The sequence below is a fragment of the Siphateles boraxobius genome, unplaced genomic scaffold (assembly GCF_051911475.1).
Source record: "Siphateles boraxobius isolate OS27281-9 unplaced genomic scaffold, OSU_SipBor_1 49, whole genome shotgun sequence".
In the NCBI taxonomy this organism is placed as follows: Eukaryota; Metazoa; Chordata; class Actinopteri; order Cypriniformes; family Leuciscidae; genus Siphateles; species Siphateles boraxobius.
In genome coordinates this window covers 6120626-6142111 of record NW_027509130.1, presented here as the reverse complement: position 1 = coordinate 6142111, position 21486 = coordinate 6120626, and the positions used below count along the sequence as shown (strand labels likewise).

The 21486-nt window shown below is 36.1% G+C and overlaps 1 protein-coding gene across 2 annotated transcripts; it reads left to right on the top strand.

Moving 5' to 3' along the window:
* The first annotated feature begins 472 nt into the window (after nt 1-472).
* Nucleotides 473-17301, top strand: hlfa (HLF transcription factor, PAR bZIP family member a). Of its 2 annotated transcripts, none has more exons than XM_077202275.1 (4): nt 473-942; nt 2627-2971; nt 11444-11658; nt 12509-17301. In XM_077202275.1, exons 1-4 carry the CDS (start codon nt 828-830, stop codon nt 12725-12727), a joined length of 894 nt encoding a protein of 297 aa, XP_077058390.1. In that variant the 5' UTR covers nt 473-827; the 3' UTR covers nt 12728-17301. The 2 variants fall into 2 exon arrangements, with proteins under 2 accessions (XP_077058390.1, XP_077058391.1); XM_077202276.1 differs by having other exon boundaries at nt 478-942; nt 12512-17301.
* The last annotated feature ends 4185 nt before the right edge of the window (nt 17302-21486 follow it).

Below are 21486 nucleotides of genomic sequence, written 5' to 3'. Positions count from 1 at the left end.
ATTATTTTGATTAAAAAAATACACTTTGTTTTGAAATACAGATTGTTTGTATAAAACAATAAATATGTCTCAACAAATATATTTTTAAATTACAAACTAAATATTGGGGGGTCTAGAATTGAATAAATATACATAATTGTATACATAATTCAAAATACACAAGTGAAAATACCACATATGTATTTAACCCAACAGCTGGGTTATTGATAGAAATTACCCAATGATTTTAAAAATGACCCAACATTTTATTTTGGAATATAACCCAACATAGTGACCCAACATGTGTAACCCAAACGTTTTTTACTTTGCAGTGGCTTAACTAAAACTAAAACAATTAAAATATTAGCCGAAAATTAGAACACCCTTCTATGTTTTTTCATATTTCCTCTCACACTTTAATTATCTTTTTTCAATCGATATAAAAAAACAACAACATAAGATAAATAAACTGCAGTGGTTATAAAGTAACATTGTTTAACCCCAAAAAGATTGTAATCGTTAACGTGCAACAATGTATCTAGACATGATGGAGACGGGGGAGGGCCACGCCTCCAGCGCTCTCATTGGCCAAGGCTTTATTCAGCAGCTTGCCCTGTTCATTGACGTCAGGGACGTCAGTATTCGCACATGGAATAGCGAATCAATTGCGCTTTTGCGCTCCAGCCTGAAGAACTCACGGACGCGCGAGACCAGCCGCCGCTCATCGGTGCCGCGCACGGGCTGAGAACCCTATTCCCGTACCCTATTGCAAAGTTTTTATTTTTATAAATAATTTTTTTATTTTTATTATTTCATTTCTTCAGGAAGATTGTTATTTCCTTTACGCCATGGATAAGATGTCTCGACCTCTTTCTATGAACCCAACTTTTCTACCTCCGACTCACGGCGTCCTGAAATCCCTTCTGGAGAACCCCATGAAACTACCCTTTCATCACGATGAAGGTATAAAGATGGATAGATGTTGCTTTTTGCGGGTTTAAAGCGTGTTCTGCACCAGCCAATGTTTGTCAGGCGGGGTGCGCGCTTTGCTTTCCTTCCCTTCCCTTATAATCTACGCTTAAAAGCGCGTCTGTCACTGTGTTTTCACACCATTACCAGTACCCGCACATTCATGTAGGCTGTCATGGATAATCGCTTTGAATTCTGATGTGATTTTGGGTTGGACGTTTGTTTGTTGATATTTATATTGCATTGCAGTCTTTTTACGCGCAAACATAAATTCATTGCGCATTGGATTTAACCGAAATGCATGATGGTATATGTTTAAAATAAGCTTATATGACAGCATTTGTTCACTTAGAAGAGGAATAAATGGTCTACTGAGCCAATACCGACTTTATAAGGATAGATGAAGTTCGCAGGCAATGGACATGTTTTTTTCCCCTCATACTTCCCTTTAGAGGGCGCCACTGCCCGCCACCTCTGATTGTGTTTGTGCTTCATCGGTCAAATTTAAAGTACAAGTAAAAGGCTGTTTTTATCTTTGGTTGCACCTAAGGATGACGTGCATTCGCATGATATAGCACTTGCATGCCTTTTTCAGTTTGCAAACAAAAATATGTTGATTTTGGTGCATTTTCTTTTTTTTTTTTATTAGTTCACCCCTCATGTCATTGCAAAACTGTACTTTGTTTGTTCTCTGGAATGCTTAATGAGAAATGCTGGAAAGCAGCCAGTCTTTTCCAGTGCAAGTGACTGTTACAACTGAGCATGAAATGACTAAAAAGAAATAAAGTGTCAACAGTAAGATGAAAAGTTGTATGATCTTGAATAGTGCAATATGTGGTGTGGACCACTTTTAAGATGCTTTGGAACTGCATTTTGTTAAGATATTATAAAATATATATATATATATATATATATATATATATATATATATATATATACACATTGCTCTGTGCACATAACATGATTTAAAAGGAGTTGATTTTTGATACTTTTTATGATGCTTTCTTATGTGTCTTGAGGTGCATTCACTTAGGCCTGTCGCGATTATTGATTAATCACATCATTGTGGTATGTAGTTATTCGATCTAATCACAATTATTTGAGATAACTACAATATATTATAATTAATATAATTATTAATAATTGTGTAGCTTAAATTTCAATCCCATTCTGCTAAAGAATATAACAACAACAACAACAACAAACAAACAAACAAACACTATTGCAAAGTATACAACAATAGATATAGGTCTTCCTACGTACAAAATTAAGGTTTGTGGGTTTAATCATAATATAATATAATATAATATAATATAATACAGTCTATTTAAAATAAATTAAATGGGCCTATTTTATTATACTTTGTATTATTATATTATATACAATTTAGAGTACACTGTAATTGACATGAACAAAACTGAATTAGATCATTAATCGCAATCATTAGTCGTTATATTATATTATATTATATATATGATGATTAATCGCCAGCAGAATATTCACGACCGTGACAGGCCTAGTATTCCTCATCCACTTTTGTTGAATGAAACATGCATTTCATACATGTTTGGAACAACCAATTTCTGCTTAAAAGATGACAGTATTGTATTTGTGTGTGCGTGTATTTGTGTGTGTGTGTTTGAACGGCGACAATAATGCCTCCATCTTGTTCCTCCAGGGTTCGGGAAAGAGAAAGAGAAGGAAAAGAAGCTGGAAGAGGATGGAAACGGTCTAAACACCCCTCAGTCCGCCTTCCTGGGGCCGACGCTGTGGGACAAGACCCTGCCGTACGATGGAGACAACTTCCAGCTGGAGTATATGGATTTAGAGGAGTTTCTGCTGGAGAACAATATTCCCGCCAACTCTCAGAGCGAGCAGAACCAGCCATCCCAGCAGCCCCTGCCACCACAGCCTCCTTCCACCCCGCCAACTCCTTCAGTGGTGGATCTCAGCAACCGGGCCACCACCTCCCTTCACTCCGGGATCGGGGACCAGAACTGCCTCCAGAGTCCCAGCAGAGCAGGTACTGTCCCGATCACACACACCTCTAACTCACTAGCCGCGTTTCCATCACCCTTCAAATTGCGCGAATTGAAAATACGCCCAATGGAAACTCGTCAATTTTGCAAAAACTCCCATTTATCGCAAAAAAGGTTTTAGGCTCGCATGAGGTGGTTTTTCAGGCAATTCGAAAAAGAAATATTTCGCAAAACTGCAATGGAAAAAGTTTTTGTGCATTTACAGGTCATCTGATGACGCGGGATGTTTGGACAGAATACGAGACAGAGTTCTTTATTAGAAAAGACAAAAGAATTACAGGAATATTGGATTCTGAACCTCAAAGAAATGCCACAATGAAGAGCTTGAAGCAGATATGAGGGAGATATGGTAATCCTTACCATTAATGCTTGGATAACACACACAAACACACGTCTCCCTCCATTAATAATAATGGCCAGTGCGGTGGCTGGGATATACGCAAACCTACCAACATCCGTCGCCATGATTTTTGGAATTACTTATCGCGAGAGGAATGACGTTTTAGGAATAAAATGACGTTTTAATCGCATAACATCGGTTAATGGAAACGCCATCAGTTCAAAATAGTTTTTTGTTGACATTTAGAAAAAAAGCAAAAGTTTTGCTCAAATCTGTAATGAAAATGCGCCTACTGACTCCCGAATGTGCTTTCTCCTCAACAAAGAAACACTTGAACAGTGAACAGTTCCAAAAATAACCGTGTTTCTTTGTGTAAAGAACATTTTAAAAAATCCCTTTCCGCACTGTAAAAAAATTACCGTGATTTTAACGACGGTAAAAGACCTGAAAAATGCTACAGTGAAAAACTGTTAATTGGTTAACAGAAAGTTACTGTATACAGTGAATAACTGTGATAGATCTTGGATAACTGTACATTTAATGTAATTTTACAGTAAAATACCGTTTTAAAGTTTTTAAAAAAGTGAAAAAGAACAAGTCATTGTGTAATTTATAATAAAAACCTTAGACTACTCATCCTGATGCATTTGCATTATACAGTGACAGGCGTCTAAAAAGCAATAAAAATATGAAAGAAAAAAAAACCCTTTACAATAAGGTTTCATTAGTTAACAAGAACTATGTAACAATGAAAAATGCTTATATAGCATTCATTAATCTTAGTTAATCAGCTCTCACCATTACATTATTCAAATCAAACTTTGTATCTGTTAATATTATTTAATGGACCTGAGCAGACTAACAATGAATAATTGTATTTTTATTAAATAACATTAACGAAGATTAATACAAATTCTGTAGCTAATGTGTTACTCTTTGTTAGTTTATCTTAGGCCCTGTTTACACCTGGTATTAAGATGTGTTTTGGTCGATCGGATCACAAGTGGACGAGGGAGACTCATTCCCGTTTACACCTGGTGTTTTAATCCGTCTCTTGTGTCCACTTTCAAACACTTCTGTCCTGATTTCTTCGAGAGGAGGGTCTATGAGCGGGGAAATGTTTGGGCTTTCTCAGATCTTTCGATTAAATGGACAAAATTAACTTTTTTAATTTACATATGAACACGACCGAGGACGACGGGAAAACATACGGAGAACATCAGCGTTAGTTTCTGCTCTGACAGACACAAGACCAGCCGAACGCTGTGAGTGTGTGTTAGAAATCAGGAATGGTGAGAGAACATTGTGATTGGTGCATTTTTCATCTTCAAGCCAAACTTGGGTCTCCAGCCGACAGTTTAAATCCCGTCTGTCTAGAGCTCTTCCCGTATTGTTCTTGGTCTTTTGTGGCTGTTGGAACACATTCGATCACATGAGTGTTTACACTATGAAAGCAATCTGGTCGAATGTGATTTCCACTCCCTCTGGAAGTGCTGGAAAGTGGACAAGTTCAAAACGCTTTAGACCCCGTTTACACCTGTATTTAGAGTCGTCCACTTGTGATCCGATCGACCAAAACACATCTTAATACCAGGTGTAAACAGGGTAATGTATAACTAATGGGACCTTACTGTATAGTGTTAATATATACAAATAAAAACGTTAATGTGATGCGCATTTTGTTATTTAAACTATGAGGGAAGGACTCCTCTGCCCGAACATGACTGACAGCTCCTGAGGGCCTTCAGAGTCAGCCGTCACATATGATCAATCATTCCTTCATGAGACAGGGACTTTCACACGCTTTCACAGCGCCAAAACCTGACGTGTGAAATCAGACGGTGTACAGAAAATTATACTACAGAGAATGCAGTGGCTAATGCATGTGGAAAGCCTATAGAGAGACAGGAGCTGCGACATTCATCATATTGACACACTGAAGTACTTTAGGGATGTTAGTAATGATGAGGTATTGAAACACATATGGGTGAGAAACGGATCGTTGAAAGACAAACAAACACACCCAGTTCACTCCTACATATATAAATGTAGATTATGTGTGTGAATCTTACAAAACAGGGTCTGTTTTACCCCTGAATGGGTACAAATAATCATATTTTGCGTAAAGAAATGATGATGATTCAGCACATTTTCACCTTTCTCATGAATGCATTACAGTGAAAAATTGAAATCAAAAGCACAAAAAATGCTATCAAGGCATATAAATTCATAACAAAATAAGATAATAAAAACAATTTTAGCATTGAATCTTTGCATTGACTGTGCATAATAATTAAATGTGCTTAATTATCTTAAAAATAAGCATAATGTGCAAAATCATAACAGTCTGAAAATAAAATATAATAATATAATGTAATGTAATAGAATATAATGCAATATAATATAATACAATACATAATATGATCTATATAATGTGAATATAACTTAACTAATTTCTTTTCTCTTTATTTTGTTTTTGTGGCAAAATATAAACGGGGTATATTTTGACATGTTTCAGGAGATTCGTCCATTTGTTATATGTAGGAATATATTTTTAAAACACTTTATCGACATTTATGCTGTTTTGTACAGTTGTGTTTGTAATGCAAAACTGAGCAGTCAGGATTTATAGTACCTGGAGACTTTACAGCCACTTGAAGGGCATAAAAGTGAAGTGTCTGTCCAGCAACCCTGTGACAGGTTTATTTAGACATATCTCTGTTATTATCCGTTTATAGGTTTTGTTTCGCATTCCAGATCAGTAACATAAGTGATGTCGTGAAACCCTCAGCCACAATCTGCATGAGATCTGTGTTGATGTGATGAACTTCACTGATTGGTGTGTGTGTCTTCAGTGCATGTTTACATATCTGCATGTACGTTTCCATGTGTCTCAGTCTAAACGAGCGGATCAGACTCTGCTCCGCACATTTCAGCTCGCGTGAAGTCAGAACACTGAGTGTGTGTGTGTGTGTGTGTGTGTGTGTGTGTGTGCGATTTGCCATGTGATGAACACATGCTGCCGCGTGTGACGAGCAGCAAAGAGAGAGGAGAGAGAGTGTTTGTCAAGGCCACCTGCCACTCAACAGGCCCCGCCCCTCAGCCCCGCCCTCTCCCGAGGCCACGCCCCCTATCCTTCTGTCTCTGAAGCTGAAGCACAGTCTGTTGTTCTCACAATCACATTGCCTCGTCGTGCCTGATTCACGTGTGGCTTTCAGTGAAGACACCCGCGCTGCACATATCACACACAAACATGCATACAGAGGGATAGAGATATTACAGAGTTTTCTCAACAAAGTGTGTGTGTTTTGAGCCTCGTTCACACTGACTGGCCGCAGAGTCGCCGTGCTGCTGTTTGCAAGGTCGAGCAAAATGCAGAATTTAATTTGGTTACATTTTATTTTAAGGTGACAGTTGCCGTTGTACTTAATCTATTATAAGTAATAATAATTAGCTATATGTACTTGTTAAGTTAAGGTTTTGGTTTAGGGTTAGTTACTTGTAATTATGCATAATTTACTGTTATTTTCTAAAGTACGTGCATATAGTAACTTGTAACTATGTCACCTTAATATAAAGTGCTTCCTTTCATTTTAGAATTGGCTCCTTTCAATTCTTGAGTTGAATTGACCACAACACATAGGAATTTTACTGAATTGCAATTCACAGAAATTCAACACAGAAAGCTAAGTAATAAATTCTCTGATATGTAGAGTACCTTTTTTTTGATTTTGCCAATATTAATATTAAATATTTTAAATATATAGTATATAATATTGATATTAATTTATGGAAAATTGTGTTGTTTTTCCTCCATGGTCCATAAAAACAAAGTTAAATATAAGTACACGTAGGGCTTATAAATTAATATTCGTTGCAAGTGGCATTTATAAATAATGATTTTTGATGATAAAATAGAATTATATTTTTGTAAATATTCCAAATATGTGTGTGAGTGAATGAACTTGTAAAAGAAGAATTTATAGTGAAAAAATTAAATACATTAATTCAAGCCCTGACAGCAACATAGCCTCGGCCCAGATGTGGCCCACATCTGGTATTTCACATGTAGTTAAATGCATTTTTATTAATTTAATTCCATTGTAATTTTACTTTAAATCTGAATTACACTGTAAGCGCCTGTCGGTTCAAACGCCTGTGATCAGTGGACTTCGCTCTCGATGTGCGTGCGTGAGTAACGCTTATCTTCTGCTGGCAGAGCGAAACTAGGAAGGGCAAAGGGTTATTCTTTACCTTGAATGACAGAATCAGTTTAAGATAGTGATGGTAGTTGTGATAACACACACACACACGCACGCACACGCACGCACACACACACACACACACACACAGAGGTCAAAGATCAGAAACAATCTGTCATAAACCAGTGTTAAGATGATCAGTCTCATCGCGCGTGTTCTGGGTGGTTTTATTGGGTTATTGTTCAGTGTGCTGGTTCTAGGCTCACTGGTTCTATGATTAACCGTTAGGATCCTGTTGGCAAATGAGATGTTCTAATGAATCATTTCTTTTCAATGATTCATTCGAAGCGGTCAAGCTTTGCCTGTTAGTTTACACTACTGTTTACTTTTTGAAAGAAGTCTCTTCTGCTCACCAAGGCTGCATTTATTTGATCAAAAGTGCATAAAAACAGTAATATTGTGAATATTTTTACAATTTAAAATAACTGCTTTCTATGTGAATATATGTTCAAATGTAATTTATTCCTGTGATCAAAGCTGAATTTTCAGCATCATTACTCCAGTCTTCAGTGTCACATGATCCTTTTTTTCACAAATATCACACTGATCCCAGTTTCTGAATGGTAGTGCAGTTCAGCCCCTGCTGGTAGATGTTGTAACTGCACTATATTTATGGCCATGCAAATGTATAGACATTTTTTTTTTTTGCAAGAAAACTTAAATTGCATGTAAACAAATTTAAGCAAACGTAAATATTTCCCTGTGTACTGTGAGTTTGAATGTGCTCGGTGAACTTTTGAACCAGTTCATTAATACTACTGTTTATTATTGTTATTATTATTATTAACAACAATATATTAATGTTTATTATGTATGACTAATGAATTATTATTTTTTTACTCTATGAAATTCTGTAGATAAATCTAAATGTAATAATCTAGAAATGTGTTATTTTTTATGAAATAAACAATGTTAAGTGGCATTTCAGACAAGGATTTTTAACAATAATGTTTTTGTAAAAAATTCATATACAGTATTTGTGTGAATAAACATGAACAAAAATGTATTATGAATTTACCTCTACTTCTTTAAATTCAAAGTGAAATTGCAATTATGCATCAGTTTTATAGCCGTTTTCTATTAAATATAGAATGTTTTTGTAAGTGGCATTTCAAACAATGATTTTTAATATATTTAATACATGTCTATTAATACATTTTAATATTCCATACATGTGTGTAAAAGTACATGAACATTTTTAAAAACTACTCTTACATCAGTTATATGCCTTTATAGGAATTTAGCTCCAGAAAAAACGTACAGTTTTATTGGGTTTCTTGTAAATGTAGAAACTCAGGTTAATTAGATTAGTCAAATTTGTTTGCTTGAGATCTTTCTTTATGATAAACTGCACTTGCTTGGCAGATGCTGTGACATTTAGGCATTTTTGGTTTAACTCGTCGTGAGGCTTGTTTTGTCTGTAACTATCAATTTAATTGTGTGTTAAAATCAAGCCAGTCAGGGCGTCTTTTCCCGTCCCGAGCGCAGACGCCTCTCTTCCCTGAGTGTGTGTGTGTTTAAGGAAGTGAAGGCCAGGGTTCATGGGACGGTCACATACACCAGCGGTGCAGCACACACACACACACACACACACACACACACACACACACACACACACACACACACACACACACACACACACACACACACACACACACACACACACACACACACACACACACAGACACACACACACACACATACACACACACTCGCTCATATACTGTCATTATATCACAGCTTCATTATAGTGCGCTGCTGTCCTCAAACCCCGCCCACCTCTCAGACGCTGGCCTGTGATTGGTCAGCACAGATCCTCCCCCTCACCTCTACCGTCCAGGCCAAGTTCAGGCTCTCAGACTGAGAGAGAGAGAGAGAGAGAGAGAGAGAGAGAGAGAGAGAGAGAGAGAGAGAGAGAGGGTGAAACTGATTGAGGTGTTTCTGCCAGTGTTTTGTGGAGGTACACACACACATATACACACACACACACTCACTCACACACACAAACTTTATTTCGCAGGCTTCTCTACTAACCAATCAAGTTATAAGTAACTATTTAGGTTTTGATGTTTGCAGGCTAAATATTTTTATTACTTTGAAAATACTATGAGAAGTAATGATTAATTTTAGCCTAATATAATCTCTCAATCTCTCTTATATATATATATATATATATATATATATATATATATATATATATATATATATATATATATTAGAGATGTAGCCTATATATCAGAGATCTACTGCCTGAGGAACAATCACCAAACGATCACTCATAATTATATTACAAAAGTTATATTATAATTAAATGACTTATAGTATATAACATTATTGTGATATTTTAATTTATTATTCTTATTATTAATAATAATGAAAACATTCTATTTTATATTAATATGTATTATGCATTAATAATAAATTATTAATTATTATATTCTATCTTGAATATTATTCAACCTTCAGAACCTAAACAATCACTCATAATTATATTAAATTAACTATATAATAGCATAAATATCATTATAATTATATAGACTATTATTGGTTTATATGACTCTTTATTATGTATGAATAATAAATTATTCATTAATTTTTATATGAAATTCTGTAGATAAATCTAAACAATAATCTCAAAATATTTTTGAATTTCTGCAATAATCTAATAAGGATTTTATCTCATGAATACGCATAAATGCATGAAATTGTCTTTTTAAGATGGGCAATATAAAAATAATAATTAAACATTAATGATTTATACTCACATTTATTTTGGATGACTAATAAATTACTAATACTTTGTTAAATGAAATTCTGTAGATGAATCTAAGTATCAAATCTAGAAATCATTTTTAATTTCTGTAATCAAGTGTATTAATCATTTTATTGCATGAAAATACATAAATGCATGAAATGATCATTTAAAGGCAGTGAAGATAAGGCGAGATTATCGTTACGCCTTACTGTGAAAAGACTGAACAAATCCCGAGTCATTTTGGCATTTTAAACTGTCTAGTTGTTTGTAATCAGGCTGCGCGCGCACACACACACACACACACACACACACACACACACACACACACACACACACACACACACACACACACACACACACACACACACACACACACACAGGTTTGCCAGCAATCTAGGTCATGACGAATCCTCATCTAGCAAACAGCTTGACCTTTGACCCCTGCCGTGTTTCTGTACAGTAACATGTCCTCATATTGATGGGGAAGCAGGTTGTGTGTTGTGTGAAGTAGTGTAATGGTATATTGCGGTTGTGTGAGTTAGGCGGTGTCGTTGTGTGTTGTATTGTGTGGTGATTGCGTGTGGCCGTTTGCCAGCTCCTATTTAATGACCCTTAAATCAGTCAAGAGTTTAATTTGATCATCTAATCCTTCACTAATGACACACACACACACACACACACTTCTTTTCGTAAATCAATCACACTTGTTTATATTATATTATATAATAAATACATTCAGAAAAAGTTCTATACTATGATAAATACTGCTTTATAATATATTATATAATTTAAAAAAAATTCTATTGATTATTAAATTATTAATATTTATGTTTGTGTGTGTAAATGTGTGAATATGTGTGGTTATAAGGTGGGTTCATATGGCCCCTAGTGGTCAGAAAACGGTAGTGCATATTTACACCAAATCAACATATGAAATTTGATCCTATTTACCTTCTTAAATAAATGTGTATTTGGTCTGAAAAGCACAATATAATGTAATAATGTTGGACAATATAATAATTAAAGTTATGTTTGAAATGGTCATTTACAAAAGATTTTTTTGTTATTTCGCTCTTTTCTCTCTCTCTCTGGCCTTCAGTTCTCCCCTCGTCCCGTGACACGCCCAGTCCGATAGATCCCGACTCCATCCAGGTTCCGACCGGATACGAGCCGGACCCCGCTGACCTGGCCCTCTCCAGCGTCCCGGGACAGGAGATCTTCGACCCTCGCAAGCGCAAGTTCAGCGCAGAGGAGCTGAAGCCACAGCCCATGATCAAGAAGGCGCGCAAGGTCTTCATTCCTGATGATATGAAGGTAAAAACACTAACAATATGGACGATTATTATTATATATCACCAAATATTTGTGTAACAAAATATAGTAATAATTATTTGTATTGCTGTTGTTGCACAAATATTAAAATATGCATATTAATAATTAATTAATATTACTGTAATTTTTGTAATTATGTTATTATTATTTGATAAACCCACTTAATTTTGTACTATTCTGCTTTTGTTATTATTTTTATATTCTTAACCCATGTCCCATTCTTTTATTTTCCTATTTTTAATTTGTTAAATTAATGTACTTACGTACAGTATATTTAAATTATTTATTTTCTATATTTCTTTAATAAAACTAGTTGCTTTACTTTTAGTAAATTCTGTTGCAATATAATACATTTTCACAGTCTTTCTAATAAGTCAAAAAATAATCATAATAAACTTCTTTAGGTGGAAAAACCTTCACTGGCAATCTTAAACTTTTTTTAAATGTATTATTATTTTTTACAACAAAAGATTAATAAAACCTAGCCATCAGAAATGAAAACATGACCGTAGGCCAATCAGAAAGCCAGTTATGAGTCATATGACTCTCTCTGGTCAAATGTTATTATTATACATAAATATCTCGAAGACTGACACAAAAAAAGAAAAAAAAAAGTCCCAGCAGTTTATGTTTGAAAACTATTTAGATGTATTCATATATTTATTATAACAAACGGAATTATGATAATAATTGTTTTTGTTTTTTTAGTGAACAATTGTTTTTTTATTGAGCAGTGAGTTCAATATAACAACATATTAAAGTGTAACCCCCCCTCCACCCACCAGGTAGAATAATTATGTTTTTCTGATTTGTTTGTCTCTCCGTCCTCGAGCAGGATGACAAATATTGGGCACGGCGTAGAAAGAACAACTTTGCGGCCAAGCGGTCCCGGGACGCTCGCCGGCTGAAGGAGAACCAAATCGCGATCCGCGCGGGATTCCTGGAGAAGGAGAACCAGGCGCTCCGACAGGAGGTGGCCGACCTGAGGAAGGAACTCGGCCGCTGTAAGAACATTCTGGCCAAATACGAGGTGCGACACGGCCCTCTGTGAGCCCCGCCCACCCCCACACAAGCCCCGCCCACATCCACAAAGCCCCGCCCCTCAAGGAACTTCTGCCTGCCCCTTTAAGAGGCGCCAAATTCTCCTCTAATTTTTCACGTTTCTCTTTTCTCTCGGTATTTGAGTTTATCATTTGTGTTCCGGTGTCTGTCTGTCTTCTATCAAATCCTCCTTTCCTCTCAATCTCACTTCTATCTTTCCTTTCATTTGTTTTTCGTCCATTTATTCCTTCACCAACGACGGATCATTTAATTTGGAAATGATTCTACATGGTTTCTCTGGAACGTTTCAAACACGGACTGATAAATGTTTTCCTCGCTTCTCGCCCTCCTGTCTGTCAATCATCCGCTCGGTCCATCCCCCTCTTCCTGGAGGCTCCGCCCACTTCCTGTTGCTCAAGCTTATTTTTGTGTATATTATTGTATTTTAGTTGAATAGCTGTAACGCACCGACACCTTTCGTTCTGTAAAAGTGTGTGTAATAACACTAGCTAGTGTCAGAACATGATGTTTGTTCTTTGTGTTTTGTCTGTTTTTTTTTCATCAATACTTTTTAAACCAACACCAGCGTAGTTTTTTTTTTGTTTTTGCATCTTTCCTGCATTGTGCATGGAGCAATAAGCCTGAATCTCTTCAGAGGGCAAAACACATGAAATGTAAGCTGTAAAAGTTTCTGCAAAGCCTGTTTCATAGCGCCATCATGTACTTCTCATAACTTTGCTGTAGTGCAGAAACTTTCCCTCCCAAATTTTCCCTCCAAAAATGCTGAATCCATTATTTGTCTCTCTCTTTCTCTCTCGCTCTCTAACTCCCTGCACTAATGCGTGTTTCACAATCTGATCTGGTGCAATGTTTCTACCTAGACTATAATCTGCCTGATATATTTATGGACTTTTTTTTTGGGAGATTATTTTTTTCCAAAAACATTTTCAGCTGTTAATTACTATTGTTATAGCTGTTCTTATTGTTATGACTGTATAGTACTTTTCCCTTATTGTTTTATTGGATATTTCAGCATGACTATTGTTTCAGAGTTGCGGCTTCAAGCTAACTGTAAATGGGTCTTTTTTTTTCTCCTCTTATTTTTTATCATAATTTTTTTTTACCCAGAGCATGTTTGTTTTCAAATCAGTACAAACAAATATTTGTAGTGACTTTTCTTTCTTTCTTTTGTAGCTTTTGAGCGTCTATCGGCTGTATGACTGTAATGAATGTGTTTGAAGAGGCGTTCGATAAGCAGGACGGTGTTGTCTCAAATACTGTGGTTAAAACCCAATCAGTTTGTTTACTGCAGACCAAAAGATACAGCACACAGATTTATTGATAAAACAGAGTTTTAAAGTTTATATATATATATATGAAAACAATTCTATAAGTTGCTTTTTTGTACAGTAATTTTCCTATATAATACTGTTTGAATATTTTCAAGGCACAACCAATCCAGAGTAGTACAAGAGAAATATATAATAGCGTATATATATATATATATATATATATATATATTATTCAGAGCTAATTAAAATAGTGTTTTGACATATTATGAAGTATATAACAGGGAGGAAAAGCGAAACCCGCGATTATGTCCTCAATTCTGGGCATTAAAAACCTTCTGCACCCTCGTTTTTTCAGATAGCCTTTAGTATTCTGTCTCAGGGAACGCTAGCAGCCGGACCTCACACCAGAACTCGCAGCAACATAAAGATTATATAAAATTGTACATTGTACAGAAAGTACATTAGTAGTTTTTTTTCCTATAGGAAGAAGCTAAAATTCCGCAGTATAACTGTAATGGAGTTTCATTACACACAGCATCTGCAGCATTGCTATTGGTTCTTTGAATGGAAGTCTAAAGGCTATTCGCTTTCTAGTCTATACAATTGAGTCTTTTGCAAAGCAGAGTGTTGATAATGAATGTTTAGTGCGGCAGCTTTTGCTTGGGTTGAATGTTATAAAAGTCTTGTCAATGGAGTCATTGGGTACGTTCGGACTATATACTACTATTTCTGCAGTGTATATGTGCACAGTATGTGAAAGTAGAAGTTAATTCTGGAGCATACCAGGTTTTTGTAAGCCACGTGTCCTGTGGAAGTTTTTCTGGTCTGAGATCAGTTTTCTCTGTCTGTTCTAATAGATGACGCAGGTTTTAAACCCGAGACGACTGATCTCAGCTCAGGTTTGATTGTTGTTCCTGCTGGTGACTTCATTGTCGACAGTAAAAGTCCCCGTCTGCCCCAGTTTAGGCCAAAATTCAGATGTGCATATAATTGAGGATCGATTGAGGGCAGAAATTGCACTTTCTTTGTTTCTTTTAATTTCCCTTTATTTGTTTGTGTCTGTTTGTTTCTTTTGTGTGTGTGTGTGGTATAAATGCAGATGTGAGACACTTGTATAAAGCCCTGTGTAGACTGTGTCCAAATGTACAAAACTTAAATAAATCCAGGATTAAGCCAAACTGCTTCTCAATGAATAATGCCCCGTGTAAACGCCTCCCTGAGGGCAAGTGGAAGACCCAGCCGAGTTTTCAGTATTTCACCAATGTGTTACTCTCCTTAGATGGGAAAACTATTAGGTTAAATGGTTTTAGTCCTAGACCACCTTGAAAATCCAAACCATCCTGCCTTGATGTGCTATCAGACTTACCATAAATATGTCTGTCTTAGTCAGAAATTAGATATATGAACTGTCAAATCGTGTGAAATTTTGAGAAAATGTCGATACCGGAGTTTAGCGCTAGGCGGACCATTTTAAAATGGCGGAGGTGAGAACTAACGTTATATGACTGTTGACATTAGCGAAATTTCGCGGGCACAAAATGTCCGTTGTCTTATTGTTAATAGCCTAGCGTTTACATGTATCAGCTCACAGAGAAGTCACTTGCTAACAAAACACAACCGTTTCTGTTGTCAAGCGCGGCGAATTCGCGTCACCAACGTGAACGTGAGTGAAATCTGCGCGTGGAACCTTTTCACCCTTACGTGAAACTCCAGAACAAGCGGATTCCGATGGCTGGATTACGCCGAGAAATGGTAAAGTGACCGCAACTTTACCCACAACATTTGCATTGCTTTCTCTTGCCGTTAGTCAGGTTAACACTTAAAATTTATAACCCAATCCAATTATGGATTGGTACAGCATAGCACTTTCCCAACTGTGGGTTATTTTAACACAATGAATTGGGTTAACAGTAACCCAACATTTGAGTTTACTATTTGTTTTTATTCATGACATTATTTTAAAAGATAAAATATACTATTGGTTTTCAAATACAGATTGACTATCTGTTTTACACAAATACATTTTTAAATTACAAACTGATTGGGGAGCCTCTAGCATTAAAAGTAGGCTAAATATACATAATTGTGTACATATTAAATTCAAAATACACTGCGGAACCATATTTAACCTAACTGCTGGGTAATTACTCATTTTAACCCAATGATGTTAAAACTGACCCAACATTTTTGGGGGAAATAACCCAGCATAGTGACCTAATATGTATAAAATATGTTTATATGGGTTAAAAAAACAGAACTTTTTTTGCTCTGTGAAAGACATGTATCATTTGATATTATTTGTCTTTTACAAACCTCAGAATCATCTGCAAGCGGACTGTGTCATATGGTTGTCATCGACGCTATTTTATTGAAAATCCATTGGATATTGATTAAATACCTTTTTGCTTTAATATGACTAGGCTACCCCAAAAATAGGCATAATCCTGGTCTCCATGATTCATATTCTTTCCGACAACAAAGCACTTCAGAGCAGGGCACTTCAGATGTGGGAAGTGGACTGTTATAAATTAAAAGGTTACAAATGGGGTGTTTCGTAGCAATGCCATTGAAGAACCATGTTGGGTTCCCATGAAAACCTTTCAGTGAAAACTTCTTAAAATAGCTTAACCATGTTTTTTTCTTAGTGTGAAGAACAATTTAATGATCTAAAGAACCCTTTTTCCACTAAAGAACCTTTTGTGCAGTGGAAAGGTTTCATGGATGTTTAAGGTTCTTCACGAAACCATCAATGCCAATAGTAAACCTTTTTTAATAGTGTAGGACATTTCCGATAGCATGTGAAGACATGTCTAGACTGTTTCTCAATAGATTACATGAACAGATAATCTTGTATTCATACTTTTCTGGCGTCCATAATCTCATAAGGACAGGGAAGGACACAGCAGTGAGATTGTGGGAAACAGGCTGGCGTCTCCCTTTGGTAAAATTCACTACCTCAGTCCTGAAAGGAACCTAGAACCTGTTTAGTCCAGTGCCTTGAATTACCACAGACGATTCCACACACATTTTAAAGCTTAAATTACTTGGACCGGATCGGACCTGCACAGAAAGGGCTCCCCACGCTGAAAATCCCAGCCCTTACTTTACACATTCTCAAGGGAACCGCCGTATTGAAGGCAACACCTGAGAGAGATGTCAAAGATGGAGATGTTTGATCGTGTGTGTTATTGCAATTGAAGCAGAAACCCGAACATTTGCTCTCTGCTGCCACCTTTTGACCCCTTTTCTCTCTCTGTACTTTTAGTGTCCAATAAAGTCAGCTTTCTCTCACGATATGTGCTTTTCTGTCTTTTTCGTAACTCTTAGTTTGTCTGAATGGGAGGCCTTGAAGCTATTATTTGTTCCATGCTTTAATAAAATTCAAAAGGCCTTTATCTACTTGAAAACATGAATGATAACTTAGCATTAATTACTATATAACCTGTTTAATGTCTGTAATGTGATGTTTCCAAGTGAAAGTATTCATCAAGAAAAAAAAATGCAGAATTAGACAATTCCAGGTTAGTGTTGGGAAGCAAGTTATTACATGTTGATTTAAAAATCACATTTCTATTAAATAATAATTAACAATCTTCTGAGAAAGTATTTTTTTTAAATACTGTTTATATATAGCCTATATATATATATATATATATATATATATATATATATATATATATACAAACACGCTTTAATTTAGAATCCCAACTTTTAAACAAGGATGTTTAAAACAAAACATTTCATTACGACCAATTTTACAAGTCACCCTGTAGTCAATAACAATGTAGTCAATATCCCTTAAAACTCATCTTTGATCAACAACATGACATAGTTAAAATGATATTTAAAACATGATTTAAAAAACTAGTTTTTTCCTTGAAAAAAGAATCTTCATGTCTTAAAATAGCTTGAATGTAACTCCACACTCTTGTCTAATTTAGTATATATACGCGATTCTATGAATATACAAATGAGCCCCGCCTCCACTCACTCACAGCAGCTCAAGAGATCCAATCATTGACGATCACACGTTGATCTGATTGGCTACAAGGTAGTTTGTGACGTCAGAAACACCAGCGATTTCAAAGCGTGTTTTTGAGATTGTCTTTGGTTCACTGCAGTTTTAAGGAGAAAATACTCAGCAATGGTGTCGACTTATGAATTTACACATGGTTTGTCTTAAAGCACATTAAAAACACCACATAGACATATAAACAAAATTAAAAGCTAGATTTTCACCTCAGGGGGACTTTAATGCAGGAATAAGGACTTTATGCCTTTAGATTTCTATAATGCCTTTGATCTATAAACAGTACTTTGATCAATACTAGGCTAATTAAATTTGGTATCTTTCCTAAAACTTCACAATAAAGTCAACAATGCATTAGATAACATGAAGTAACAATATTTCTCTCAGCATTTATTATTCTAAATGTGTGATTAAAATCTATTTGTTCATTATTTAATGAACTGCAAACTAACATAAACAATGTTAACAGTAACATTGTGATTTTAAAAAGAATTGGTAAATGTTGAATGAATGAATATTAATAAATTATGAAGTATTGTTTATTGTTAGTTGTTAACAAATGAGATATAATTTAAAAGTCTTAATTTTGTTTACTTATGTTACTCCATTTAACTTTTGGCCTTTTAGCAGTTAAAGGACAAGTTCGGTATTTTACACTTAAAGCCCTGTTTTAAGATCGGTCCTGAATGGAACCGATGGAACGGTTAAGATTGAAATTTGGACAAATGCTGCTGTCCCGAGAATTTTCGGTTTCTGTATTAGCACACAATGGTTTTGAAGGGGGTGGATTGGAATCCACTGCTGCTTCAATGTATATGTAATGATTGATTATAATTAAGGTATTAATCAATATTTTTCCTTCTAAATATCAAATGAGTTGAATGACTTCTCTGGAGATTTTACTTTATTTATATAAGTTACCAGTGTGATTACTGAAATGTTCTTTTCATGTATTCTTTAATGTCTGTATTTGATATCTGAATGCAGTGCTTGCTTATTTAACCCAGCTTCCAGAAATGAAATTGGGACTTGTTTTGTGTTTGAGAAAGGTCTTCAATGTGTTAAAACATATAGGGGTCATTGAAGCCAATAGTTTAAGGGGCCATTTCTTTGTTAAAGCCTTTCTTTCCAGTTAGACTAAAGTTTAGCTATCCTTGAGAGAAAGAACGCATTATCTTGAGGTTTTGAGAGGACTCTCCTGTTTATAGTGAGAGCCTGGCCAAATCCAACCTTGGAAAAGCTGTGTGTCGGTGTGTGTGTTAGTCTTCTTGGTTACAGGTTAAGGAACCACTGGCATTATTGGAGATTGACTGAGTTGTTGTTCTGTATGCTGGCGCCCAGCAACCCAAATCTGCGACCTGGAAGGTCATGACATGCCTAACTTCAGCTGCATAATCGATGGAGATATGCTTCAGTCTATCTGTATATGTGTGGAAAATTACTGTGTTTATCTATTTCATAGCCAATGAGAATCATTCATCCTGTAAGCAATGACGTAGCTTAGACCTTGGAAATCGTATAACTGCTGTGATCTTTGTAACTGTAAGCGGGGCGGCCTACGAACTCCTGTGCGAGTATTGAAGCTGACTTCTGCTGATGAAACTGCAAACTATCTTCACTAAATATTTTCTTTAATTTTTTATAATTCTGACTCTGGGTCTTCATTCTTCATATCTGGTTCTGGGTCTTTAACTGTATACCCCTTACAGTTTCATAGGTGCACTGGAACAATCATTCATAAAATGCATTAAACTTTAGTTTACAAAGACGTGAAACTCACCGAGTGGTCTGGGTTGTTCAATGTTATGCTCACACTAAAATCGCTGCAAAAGATGCTTTCCAACAGGTTTTATTGTAGTTTTTGTCCAACTCCATTGAATTGTGTTGGGTGTTCTGTGAGGTACGGTATTACTCCGCCGACGGAAATGGGGTTGTTTGTATTCTTTCTGTAGCTATGCAGTCGTGGTATCGTAGAGTATGGGGTCTCTGCAGAACAAAAGTGAGTGTTTCTCAATTTGTGGGTGTTTGCAAACTGGTGGGTGTTTATAAATCATGAAAAGAAAATGATTCCTTTCACCTGCATGGGCAAATCAGGTAACGCGGTCGAAAACGCCCCTCTGTTAATGGCCTCGCCCACTGATCTGGTAACTCTTATAGGCCTATGTCACGAAAAAATTGAAGACCGGAAGTTCGTCTTTTAGTAGGGATACGGCTCTTCCGGTTAGCTTTTTACAATGGCGGAGTCCGATAGATACCGCTGGAATAAATCTCTCCGCAACCTGCCTGAAATCACATATGAAAAATAGAAACGCTTGCGCCAACTTCAAGCATAACAATTACAATTGCGGACTACATTGTGTTTCTGCAAATGTTTCTCCTGGCTTTGCGATCCTATATTATGGTCAGAAAAGATGTTTAGAGCACATCTAAACCCGCCCCCAGCCCCCAACGTAAGAATGACGTGGTAAAAGAACGGTTCTAGTCCGGCAAAGAGTTGGTGCCGCTTTGGAACCAGTTTTCCTGGCCGAGAACCGGTTCTTTGGCTGTCGAAACACAAAGAACTGGTTCGCGAGTAGGCACCGGCTCCAAACCGACTCTCAAAATGCTTTGGTGGAAAAGGGGTAATTGTGTACCTTTTCTATAAGATAAGACATAAAAACATATAGGGGTTATAGGTGAGTGACTTGTTTATTTGTAATTATTTGAGAAATGAACAAGCATTTTCAGAGTGAATTTTTTTTTAAAAGTAAACCCTGCATGAAATATATCTTTGAGAGCAAAACAATAAATACAAAAGAAAAGTACAGAAGTGACCATTTAAAAGTCTTCATCTTGCCACGTGTGAAACTTGAATGAAACAAAACACATACACAAGAGTTAATGTTACTGCTTTCATTTATTAACACTTTAGAAACTTCTTCAATATTGGACACATTTAGTCTTTATAACACCAGCACCAAAACACCAGAGTGATGTATGATGAAGACATCAGAAGCTTTAGAAGAGGTTTCATAGTTCGATTTGAGAAAAGGCCAGTGCAGAATCATGTGCCAAAACAGGATGTAGAAAGATTTTACAAAAGTATGTCCCAGAGTACAAGAGCCAGTCAAAACGACTCTCTTCATGCAGTCCGAACGAACACATCTCACAAACACCCGAAATTATCACCATGACATGATGCGTTCTCGTCATGTCAGAACTACAACAAGGAGGACAATAATTCACCTCTATATGCTACTGCCATAAAAGAGAGAAATAAAGAAAGAAAAATGTGAAGAGATGTTCATAAACTTCCAGATTTAAAAAACAAAAGACATGAATGGTTTGTACTAGTCTGAAACTAGTAACTATAGATATTCCAACATGACGTGAACGCACGTGTTTATCGACCCCAGTCAGCAACAGTGTCGGCCCAGACCCGTGTGAAATCCTTGTGTACCGGATGTG